The following is an 11,976-nucleotide window of genomic DNA, read 5'->3' as shown; positions in this document are numbered from 1 at the left end:
TCAAGTCTGTGCTCACTCGATTGTTCTACTCCATAAATACATGTTTTGTGTTTTGGTTTTTAGGTTACAGAACACTGGCACAGTTAACTTTTAAAACTAAATAATTAAATTTACTTCAGTGGCTGCACCAACATTTATTGCCCATCCCTAACTGCCCCTTAAGAGGTAGGGGTTGATGATGGGCCTTTTCAGGCTGCTGCAGTCCCTAGGGTGTAGAAGGGTGACGGGTACGATATTTTGACCCAGTGACAGCAAAGGAATGACGATACATTCCCAAGTCAGGATGGAGAGGGGAACTTGCAGGGGGTGGTGTTCCCATGTATCTGCTGCCCTTGCCCTTCTAGATGCAAGTGGTCACGTGTTTGGAAGATGCAGTCTGAAGAGCCTTGGCATGTTGCACTGTTCCAATGTAGGGCAGCTGCCTCAGTACGTCAGTCTTTAGAGTAGTTGCAAGCCAAGAACTAGGTTAGTCAAGACCTGTGGCTCCAGGTTCTGCAGACTGACGCATATAATATGCTTCTCCCCCAGCAAACAACAAAATCACCTCTTTCTACATGGTTGTCATTTGTTCATTTTTTGATTTAAGAGAATCAAAAAGACAAAAAAAGTAGGTAAAGAATGGAAAACAAATTTTAATTTACTCAACATTTAGGATTTGAAAAAGAAAATTAAGGAAAATAGAGAGAGAAGCAGAAAAAAAAAACCAAAAACAGCACTTGCAAGGATAAGTTTAAAAAGAAAGTTGCAAATGCAGGAGACAATTTTTACAAGCTCATTTTTTAAAACAAAAGTAGTACATTTATCATGTCTAAAATGCACCTACAATTGGTACAAAAACTCAAAAAGGGTTCAGAGAAGATTTACAAGGATGCTGCGGGGTCGGGGTGGGGGGAGTTTGGAGGGTTTGAGCTATAGGGAGAGGGTGAGTGGGGTGGGGCTATTTTCCCTGGAGCATCAGAGCCCGAGGGGGTGACCTTATAGAGGTTTATAAAACTCTGTGGGGCATGGATGGGGTGAATAGTTAAGGTCTTTTACCTTGGGTGGGAGAGTCAAAATTAGAGGGCATAGGTTTAAGGAGAGAGGAGAAAGATTTAAAAATGGACCCAAGGGACAACTTTTTCCACAGAGGGTGATGCATGTATGAAATGAGCTGCCAGAGGTGGTAGTGGAGGCTAGTACATTTACAACATTTAAAAGGCACCTGGATGGGTACATGAATAGGAAGGGTTTAAGAGGGACATGGGCCACATGGCACTAGGTTAGTTTAGGATATCTGGTTGGTATGGACAAGTTGGACCAAAGGGACTGTTTCCATACTGTACAGCTCTATGACTTGTAAAGAGAGGTTAAATAAAAGACATTTAAAAAATATAAACAAACAAAATTTTAGATGTACACGAGTTTCTTTTTAAATAAAGCAAAAATGCACTATGTCTAAAATGCACCTACAACTGGTCAGTTTTGGGAAAAAAAAGTGCATGGCAGAAAGTAAAGCAGGACACTGGAGAAAGAATGTGGTGAAAAGCATTAGTTTAAAAGAAGGGACACGTTGCAAATCCATAGGGCAATGTTTAAATTTAAGAGAAAAACAAACAGTCACACAGAAACTAGACCAAAAAGAGGTAATAGAAAACAAACAAATCCAACAACAGCTACTGTGGCAGGAGGCAGCAGATGGAATTATGACAAGGACAGAGAGGGGGTGGGTGTGGGGAGCACTCATTTTGTTTCTCTTGGTAAGCAATTAGGAGAGAGACAGCAAAATTGCAATACTTCAGACATTAATCCAATTTTCCATCTGCTTTGTTAAGGAAATAAAAAGTTATAATTACAAAGAATTGCCTTTTCACATTAATCTCAGCAGCTTTCTGATTGCACAACAACAAAACAATCAATGCAAAAATAAATTTAGGAAGTCTTTTTACATGAAAAAAAAGAAGTGCACATATTATTGTTGGGTGACAAGTAAGATTTACCTTATAGTCCTCCCCCTCAAACAGGTCTGTGCTTCCCTCCATTGCTAAAGCAGGCTCCTAGCCAAAAAAAACCCTGAGACCTGGGAGGGTTACTCTCACCACTGGGAGGTCCACAGTACCCCAACAGGGGCGCGGCTCCTCTTGTAGCCGCGCATGCCTCGTCGGCAGCCCGCCGTTCTCCGCTCCGATTGGTTCTTCTTCGCCCGGCGTCCGGGCTCTATCGCTCTCGATCGGTTAGATGCCGCGTCCATAAAGCCCAACCCCGCCCCTTCTTAAAGCGCCCCCGACGTGAACGGAGACGACACGGGATTGTTTAATTTTTCTTTCGGCGCGGACCCGAATTTCTCTTTGTTTTTGGGGAAAAAATTAAGCGGCTACATTCACTTTCACGATACTGCAGTACATGAGACATTGGGAGTGAGGGGGTGGTGAGACGATAATGAGATCTATTTTATGTATATTTCAAAATAAGCAGGTTGTTTAAGAGGCAACGCGTGGATAGGAGGACATTGGTTTTGCTTCGGGGGGGCGGGTTTGGATTTAGTTTTGTTTTGCCTGAAAGAAGTTTCCAGATCGAGCTCGCGACTCCTTTAAGAGGGTCCGGTCATATGATCCGGGGATAGGCGGGAGGATGGGCTGGGGCTTCGCGGAACCAGAAAGAGGAAATGACGTCAACAAAGTCCTGCAGTCCATATCCTGCCATCAATAACCCCATCCCCCAACCACCCTAAACTCACATCAAATGCCCTAAACCCAATTTAAATACCCCAAACTCCTACCAAAATACCCTAAACCCAATTTAAATACCCCAAACTCCTACCAAAATACCCTAAACCCAATTTAAATACCCCAAACCCGTACCAAATACCCTAAATTCCCTTCAAATACCCCAAATCCCTACCAAATACCCTAAACCCATACTAAATACCCTAAGTTCCCAACAAATACCCCAAAACCCTAGAAAATACTCTAAACCCATAATAAATACCCCTAAATTCCCATCAAATAACCCAAACCCCTACCAAATATCTTAAACCCATATTAAGTACCCTAAACCCCCTTCAAATTTCCTAAATCCCAATCAAATACTCCCAAATACTCATCAAATACCCTAAATCCATATCAAATTCCTTAAATAAGCATCAAATACTCTAAACCTCCTTCAAATACTCTAAATACCCATCTAATACCCTAAACTCCCTTCAAATACCCATCTAATACCCTAAACCCCATCCAATACCCCCAAACCCCTACCAAATTCCTTAAATACCCTAACCCCCCTTCAAATACCCTAAATCCCAATCAAATGCCCGCAAGCCCCCATCAAATACCCAAAAGCCAAATCAAATACGCTAAATACTCATCAAATACCCCTAAACTCCCTTCAAATACCCCTGATCCCCATCAAATACCCTATATGCCCACCAAATACCCTAAATACCATCCAATACTCCTAAATCCCCATCAAATACCCTGAACCCCCATCATAAATCCCCAAACTCCCTTCAAAAACCCCTAAATACCCATCAAATACCTAAACTTCCATTTTCAAGCCCCAAACTCCATCAAATATCCCTAAATCCCCATCAAATACCCCTAAATTCCTATCAAAAATCTCAGCTCCCATCATAAATACCCAAACTCCATCAAATACCCCTAAATATGGGTTGTTGCATTTTGGAAAGGCAAATCAAGGCAGGACTTAATAACTTAATGGTAGGGTCCTGGGGAGTGTCACTGAACAGAGACCTTGATGCACAGGTTCATAGTTCCGTGAAAGTGGAGTCATAGGTAAGGTCAGAGTCACATGGTACCAGGTTATTTTTGAAACAGGTTTATTTGAAATCACAAGTTTTTGGAGTGCTGCTCCTTCATCAGGACTTCACCTTATTTTGTCCACCCAAGTCCAACACTGGCACCTCCACATCAGAGTCACAGGTAGACAGGACAGTGAAGAAGGTGTTTGGTACACTTGTCTTTATTGGTCAGCGCAGTGGGTATAGGAGTTGGGAGGGTCATGTTGTGGTTGTACAGGACATTGGTTAGGGCCACTTTTGGAATACTGCGTTCAGTTCTGGTCTCACTGCTACAGGAAGGATGTTGTCAAACTTGAAAGGGTTCAGAAAAGATTTACAAGGATGTTGCCAGGGAGGAGCTGAATAGGCTGGGGCTATTTTCCCTGGAGCATCGGAGGCTGAGGGGTGACCTTATGTAGGTTTATAAAATCATGAGGGGCATGGATAGGGTGAATAGAACAAGGTCTTTTCCCCAGGGTAGGGGAGTCCAAAACTAGAGGGGCATAGGTGAGAGGGGAAAGATTTAAAAGGGACCTGAGGGGCAACTTTTTCACACAGAGGGTGGTGCGTGTATGGAACGAGCTACCAGAGGAAGTGGTGGAGGCTGGTACAATTACAACATTTAAAAGGCATCTGGATGGGTACATGAATAGGAAGGGTTTAGAGGGATATGGGCAAAATGCTGGCAAATGGGACTAGATTAATTTAGGATATCTGTTGGTATGGACGAGTTGGACCAAAGGGTCTGTTTCCACGCTATACAGCTCTATGACTCTAAATGCCCTAAACGTCCATCAAAAATTCCCAAACTCCATCAAATACACACAAAGCCCCATTATAAACCCCCACTAAGTACACCCAAAGTCCAGCTGTCTTCTCGAACCGCTGCAGTCCATGTGCTGTGGGTTGACCCACACTGTCCCTTAGGGAGGGAATTCCAGGATTTTGACCCAGCGACACTGAAGGAACAGGCATATTTCCAAGTCAGGATGGTGAGTGGCTCAGAGGGGAGCTTGCGGGTGGTGGTCCCATGTATCTGCTGCCCTTGTCCTTCTAGATGGAAGTGGTCATGGGTTTGGAAGGTGCTGCCTGAGGATCTTTGGTGAATTTCTGCAGTGCATCTTGTAGATGGTACACACTGCTGTGACTGAGCGTCGGTGGGGGAGGGAGTGGGATGTTTGTGGATGTGGTGCCAATCAAGTGGGGCCTGCTTTGTCCTGGATGGTGTCCTCTTGAGTGTTGTTGGAGCTGCCCCCATCTAGGGGCAAGTGGGGAGTATTCCATCCCACTCCTGACTTATGCCTTGTAGATGGTGGGACAGGCTTTGGGGAGTCAGGTGGTGAGTTACTTGCTGCAGGATTCCCAACCTCTGACCTGTTTTTGTAGCCTGTGTTTGTGGTGAGTCCAGTTGAGTTTCTGGTCAATGGTAACCCCCAGGATGTTGATAGTGGGGGATTCAGTGATGGTAACACCATTGAATGTCAAGGGACGGTAGTTAGATTGTCTCTTACTGAAGATGGTCATTGCCTGGCACTTGTGTGGCACCAATATTATTTGCCACTGGACAGCCCAGGCTCGAATATTATCCAGATCTTGTATTTGGGACTGGGCTGCTTTTGTATCTGTGGAGTTGCGAATGGTGCTGAACGTTGTGCAATCACTGGGGAACATTCACTTCTGACCTTAGGGTGGAGGGAAGGTCAACTCTCATCAAATACCCCAACCCTCCATTATAAAGAACCCCACCCCCCCAAACTCCATTAGATATGCCCAGTCACCATATACACCCTTCTAGCAAAAATCCCCAAACTCCACCATAAATTCAGCCTAACCCCCATCATTTACCCCAAACCCCCATCATATATCACCAAACGCCATCAGACACACCCAGGTATCTATCAAGCACCCCCAATTTCCAATAATTTCTCCTAACGACATTAAATGGCCCCAGCTACATGTCAAATACCCCCAAATCTCACTGATACGACCCAACCACATCATATAACTCTGATCCCCCAGAAAATATCCCAAAGCTGCCGTCAGATTGCCTCCAACCCCTACCAAATACCTCAAAACTGTATCATGAACCCACAAACTCATCATATATCCCCAAATATCCTCAAACTAAATCACAGAGCCCCACTCCCAGTAGCAAATATCCTCAAATGCCACCATATACCTGCAAACTCCAGCAAATTTTCTCAAATCTCAGCAAATACCTGTAACTATAGAGTGACATTGGGATCAGTGTTGGAGCCACAATTACTTAACGATAAATATAATTGACTTAGACAAGATGTATATCATAGAATAGAATCCGTAAAGTGCATAGAACATAGAACATTACAGCGCAGTACAGGCCCTTCAGCCCTCGATGTTGCGCCGACCTGTGAAACCAATCTGAAGCCCATCTAACCTACACTATTCCATTATCATCCAGAAAGAGGCCATTTGGCCCATCGAGTCTCTTCCGAACTTCTGAAGAGCATTCCATCCAGATCCAACACCCCTCCCCTATCTCTGTAACCCTGCATTTACCAGAGCTAACCCACGTAGCTTGCACATCCCTGGGCACTATGGGGCAATTTAGCACGGCCAATCCACCCTAACCTACACATCCCTGGGCACTATGGGACAATTTAGCACGCCAATCCACCCTAACCTGCACATCCCTGGGCACTATGGGGCAATTTAGCACGGCCAATCCACCCTAACCTGCACATCCCTGGGCACTACGGGACAATTTGGCACGGTCAATCCACCCTAACCTGCACATCCCTGGGCACTATGGGACAATTTAGCACGGCCAATCCACCCTAACCTGCACATTCCTTGGCACTATGGGGCAACTTAGCATGGCCAATCCATCCTAACCTGCACATCCCTGGGCACTACGGGACAATTTAGCCTGGTCTATCCATCTAGCCTCCAAATAAATAGATTCTAGCTACCGCCACACAATTTTGAACTGTTGCATGTCTATTAGTTAAAATTCTAATTCTTGTGTGACTCACTGAGGGAATGTGCTGAAGATCAAGCCCGGCTATTCCCAGAGTTGTCACAAAGGTTAAAGATTTTACAGGGAACACAAAGGTCCCCAATTTCCAGACCCCGGTTGAAGTTAATAGTATTGTCAAGTTTGCGGATGACTGAAATTGCTTGGAAAGGTGAGTGGTGGGGATGACACAGAATCTGCAGAGGTTCAGTGAGTGGCAGAACATTGGCAGATGGAATATAATGTGGGAACTGTAAGGTTTTGCACTTTGGCAGGAAGACCTGAATAAGATTTAACTGGAGAAAGACTGCAGAAAGCTGCAGCACAGAGGGATTTGGGAGTCCTCGTCCAGGAATCCAAAAAGCTCACATCCAAGCCCAGCGAGTCATAGGGAAGGACAATGGAATGTTGGCCTTTATTTCGAAGGGAATTGAGGATAAAAATAGGGAGGTTTTGCTGAAACAGTGCAAGGCACCAGTCAGACCACAGCTGTGTGAATAGTTTTGGGCCGTTTATCTAAGGAAAGATCGATTGGCGTCAGAAGCAATCCAGAGAAGGTTCACTCAGCAGATCCTGGGGATGGAGGGACTGTCCAATGGAGGAGAGGTTGAGTAGGTAGGGCCAGGACTCATTGGAGTTTAGAAGAATGAGAGGCAATCTTATTGAAACATTCAAGATTCTGAGGGGGCTTGAGAGGGGAGATGTGGAGAGGTTATTTCCCCTTATGGGAGAGTCCAGGACCAGTGGTAAGAGCCAGGGGTAACCCATTAAGACAGAGATGAGGAGGAGTTGCCTCTCTGAGGGGAGGGGAATTCTTTACTGCAGAGGCCTGTCGAGGCTGGGTCATTAAATAAATTCAAGGCTTAGAGAGACAGATTTCTAATCAGGAAGGGAATCGAGGTAATGGGGAAAATGCAGGAATGTGAAGTTGGGAAGATCAGCCATGATCTCGCTGAATGGCAGAGGAGATTCAATGGGCCGAACAGCCTACTCTGTTCCAACACCTCCTTGTCTTATTTCAGATTAATAGATCTAAACTTCCCCTCAGAACCAGAAAATGAGAAAGAGTCCCAGCACACAATTCGACCACAAACTCTGAGGGTCTCCACTCTGAGTCTACACCCAGGGAACTGAGCCCCACACTGCAGGCCCACAATATCAGCAGATCAGTACAGAGGGAACACCGCAATGTCAGAGGGTCAGCACTGAGGGAGCGGGCACTGTCGGAGGGTCAGTGCTGAGGGAACGTTGTATTGTCAGAGGGTCAGCGCTAAGTGTGTGCTGCACTGTTGGAGAGTCAGCGCCAAGGGAGCGCCACACTGTCGGAGGGTCAGTGACAAGGGAACGCTGTACTGTTAAAAATGCCTTTTTCAGGCAAGGTATTAAATTAAGATTGCGTTTATTCTCGGGGGGTGTCAAAGATCCCACAACCACTATTGGAAAAAGAGCAGGGGGAATTCTCCCCAGTGTCCTGGCGTTAAAGTTGATCCTTTTAGGAATTAACCTTTTAGTCCAACATAATATAGTTCATGTATTTCTTGATTGATAACCATTTTATTCTTTATGTTAAAAGTGTACTGACAGAGTGCCAGTATTCCTTTGAATCCCACCAATATCCTTAAAAATATCAAAAATCTGAGCAAAGATTTACCACCAATTCCACAGAGAGGCTGTTGCCCAGGCTGGCACAGCTGTAATCAGTTTCCTTCAGGCAAATTTCCATGCATTTACTACACGCTATTCCTCAGCTGCTATCTCTCCCTGGGACACCTGAAATGATTTGCAAACTAAACTCCCACTTACTTACGCCTCAGAGGAAACACATACATTCCCTGAAGTAAGGGTCCAGCAGTCTTTCTCTGGTGCACACGCAAACACACACTGACAAGCCTGTAGATTTTTCTGTCTTTCTCTGTGTGTCCCTGACACTTGTCATTATACAGCAGCACATATTTCTTTCACCCTACCTTTATTTCTAAATTCTTTACACCTAAATTTACTTCACTGTAACGTGTAATGGACCAGACCAGAACCCCTCAAAATATTTTAAGAAAGTAGCCTAGACCCTTATACATAGAATCCCTACAGTGTGGAAACAGGCCCTTTGGCCCAACAAGTCCACACTGACCCTCAGAACATCCCACCCAGACCCATCCCCTTATAACCCACCTAATCTACACATCCCTGAACACTATGGGGCAATTTCCCATGGCCAATCCACCCTAACCTGCACATCTTTGGACTATGGGAGGAAACCAGAGCACCTGGAGTAAACCCACACAGACACAGGGAGAAGTGCAAACTTCACACAGACAGTCGCCCAAGGGTGGAATTGAACCTGGGTCCCTGGTGCTGTAAGGCAGCAGTGCTAACCACTGAGTCACCGCCCTGCCCATTTTCTGGAAGGCAAATCTCAAACATCTATTTCAAAGATAGATATGAAGTGTAACATTCCAGATGCGATGTGACTGGTCAAGCTACTCAACATTAAGCAAAGTACAATTTATTTAAACACTATAGTTATAATACAACAAAAGAAAGACCATTGGAAAACTTAACCAATTAATAGATACAATATCTATTACTAATTAATTGTTCCGATATAGTAACATCCCATAGATACACCCCTTGGCAAAAAAGCAAATTCAGGCGCAGATTCTCACATGCAGTTCTCCGATCCAGGAGGAAACAACATCAAGAGAGGTTTCACAGAAAGTAGCAGCTGGGAATCATTCACAGAAACTCCCAATCTTCTGAGACCCCAAACAGTTTCTGATGCTACAGCTAAAAAAACACGAGAAAGCCTGGTCTGTGAGAGATGGCTGCTCCAATTCAGACTATTTCCATTGTTCCAACTTAAAAAAACACTGAAGGCCTCACATGTTGTTTACTTAAGCTCTGTTTTGTAGCCAGTTTGAAACCTCTGCCTTTACAACCTCTGTTCAAAAAAAGACCCCAGGACAAAATAACCTTTTAAAATGACAGTATTGTCACAAAAAAACCTCATTTAACTGCACACAAACAAACCCCTCCAGACTCCCCCAGTGCACAGCCTAAAGAAAGCAGTGAAACTATATCACCCAATTTTTAACATACAAAATACAAATTAAATTTGGAGTCATACATTGTTCGTAATACAATGTCTTTGAGGAGAGTTGTGCTGGGTCATTCTCACATTGCTGTTTGTGGGAGCTTGCTGTGCACAAAGTGGCTGCTGGGTCTCCCATATCACAACAAAAATTCTTTGTGGGCTGAGAAGCTTCTTGGGGCATCCCACGGCACTATATGAATGCAATTTTTATTTTTTGTCAGGATATTGGAAGGGGAGACTTGCAGTGCTGAAACTGAAACAAAACATCAAATCAGGATGTTTTGCTAGCCCGAAACATCAGCTTTTCTGCTCCTCTGATGCTGCTTGGCCTGCTGTGTTCATCCAGCTCTACATCTTGTTAAATCAGGATGTTTTTCATTCATATAAATGATTTGGATGAGAATATAGAAGGTGTAGTTAGTAAGTTTACATACACAGATTGATGGCATAGTAGACAGGGAAGAAGTTTCTCTCAGATTACAAAGGGGTCTTGATCAAATGAGTCAATGGGCTGAAAAACGCTAGATGAAGTTCAGTCTGGATAAATGCAGGGTATTACATTTTGGTAAAACAAACAAGGATAGGGCTTAAACAATTAATGGTAGGGACCTTTGAGTAGTGTTGTAGAACAGAGGGACCTAAGGGTTCAGGTACATAATTCTTTGAAATTTGCATCACTTATAGACATGCGTGCCTTCATTGCTCAGACCTTTGATTATCGGAGTTGGGATGTCATGTTGAGGTTGTGTGGGACTTTGGTGAGGCCCCTTCTGGAGCACTGTGTCCAGTTCTGGTCTCCCCATTATAGGAAGGATATTATAAAACTGGAGAGGGTTCAGAAGGGATTTACCAGGATGTTGCATTATTTGAGTTTGAGTTATAAGGAGAGGTTGGATAGGCTGGGACTTTTTCACTGGAGTGTAGGAGGTTGAGAAATGACCTTATAGATGTTTATAAAATCATAGATAAGCTTAATGGTAGGTGTATTTTTCCTAGGGTGGGGATTTCAAAACCAGAGAGCACATTTTTAAGGTGAGGTGAGAGAGATTTTAAAAAGGACATGAGAGGCAAATTTCTTACACAGAGGGTGGTTCGTGTGTGGAATGAACTTCCTGAGGAAGTGGTGGATGTGGGCACAGTTACAACGTTTAAAAGACATTTGGATAAGGACATGAATAGGAAAGGTTTGGAGGGATATGGGCCAGGAGCAGGCAGGTGGGATTAGTTTAGTTTGGGATTATGTTTGGCATGGACTGGATGGGCTGAAGGGTCTGTTTCAATGTTGTGTAGCTGCAGTACTGCGTTTCAGACACAGGATGGTCTCTGTGAGCTATTAAGAAGAGTTCAACACAGAAGCTGTTGGTGATGATGCTGTTGCTGGTATTTACCTGACACTACACCCACCTGCTGTCTCTTTGCAATCCTCCTGCTGTCACACCCTGTCATCCATCTCTGTAGATTACTCTCTCGAGCCTCCTGTTCCCACCCCTGACTCCACAGCTGTTGAGATCCCACTAGATCCACGACCTTTCCCAGTCCTGGCCAAGGTCATTGACCTGAAACCTCAAAGTGAAGCCTCATTTGACGGACTTCTGGGCTGAGAAGGCGGATCCGTGAGGAGAGAGAGGAATATGGGCTGATATTTTCTGCAGATATTCCCTGGGGTTTGGAGGAACAGAAGGTGATCTCTTTAAAACAAATAACATTCTCACAGGGTTGACAGAACGGTTTCAGTGCAGAACGAGGCCATTCAGCTCATCTTATCTGTATTGGCTCCCCCAGTGAACAAGGCACATTGTGCCTTTCTCTCATGAGCCTTTTTACAGATAACGAGCCCATTCCCTCTAGAATCACTTGAGTGACCCTGCCCCCCCACACTCTCAGACAGTCTGTTCCAGACCCTAACCACTCAAGTGACCCTGCCCCCCCCACACTCTCAGACAGTACATCCCAGACCCTAACCACTCGAGTGAACCTGCCTCCCCCGACACTCTCAGACAGTATGTTCCAGACCCTAACCACTCGAGTGAACCCGCCTCCCCCACACTCTCAGACAGTACATCCCAGACCCTAACCACTCGAGTGAACCTGCCTCCCCCACACTCTCAGACAGTATGT

At 44.7% G+C, this 11,976-nt stretch overlaps 1 protein-coding gene and 1 long non-coding RNA gene across 2 annotated transcripts in view; one reads left to right on the top strand and one right to left on the bottom strand.

Moving 5' to 3' along the window:
* LOC125487664 (sorting nexin-6-like) overlaps positions 1–2,227 on the bottom strand; it is a 21,173-nt gene extending 18,946 nt beyond the window's left edge. The window contains exon 1 of the mRNA XM_048619645.1: positions 2,096–2,227. Within this exon, the coding sequence (XP_048475602.1) occupies positions 2,096–2,227 (132 nt within the window). The remainder of the gene's footprint in view (positions 1–2,095) is intronic.
* Positions 2,228–4,476: 2,249 nt separating this feature from the next.
* Positions 4,477–11,976, top strand: part of LOC125487667 — a 23,180-nt gene continuing 15,680 nt past the window's right edge. The window contains exon 1 of the long non-coding RNA XR_007266015.1: positions 4,477–4,764. This is a non-coding gene — a long non-coding RNA (uncharacterized LOC125487667). The remainder of the gene's footprint in view (positions 4,765–11,976) is intronic.

This window comes from Rhincodon typus, chromosome 43, assembly GCF_021869965.1.
Source record: "Rhincodon typus isolate 14 chromosome 43, sRhiTyp1.1, whole genome shotgun sequence".
Taxonomy (NCBI): domain Eukaryota; kingdom Metazoa; phylum Chordata; class Chondrichthyes; order Orectolobiformes; family Rhincodontidae; genus Rhincodon; species Rhincodon typus.
Note: the sequence above shows the minus strand (reverse complement) of the source record. Positions and strands in the feature narration are given on the sequence as shown.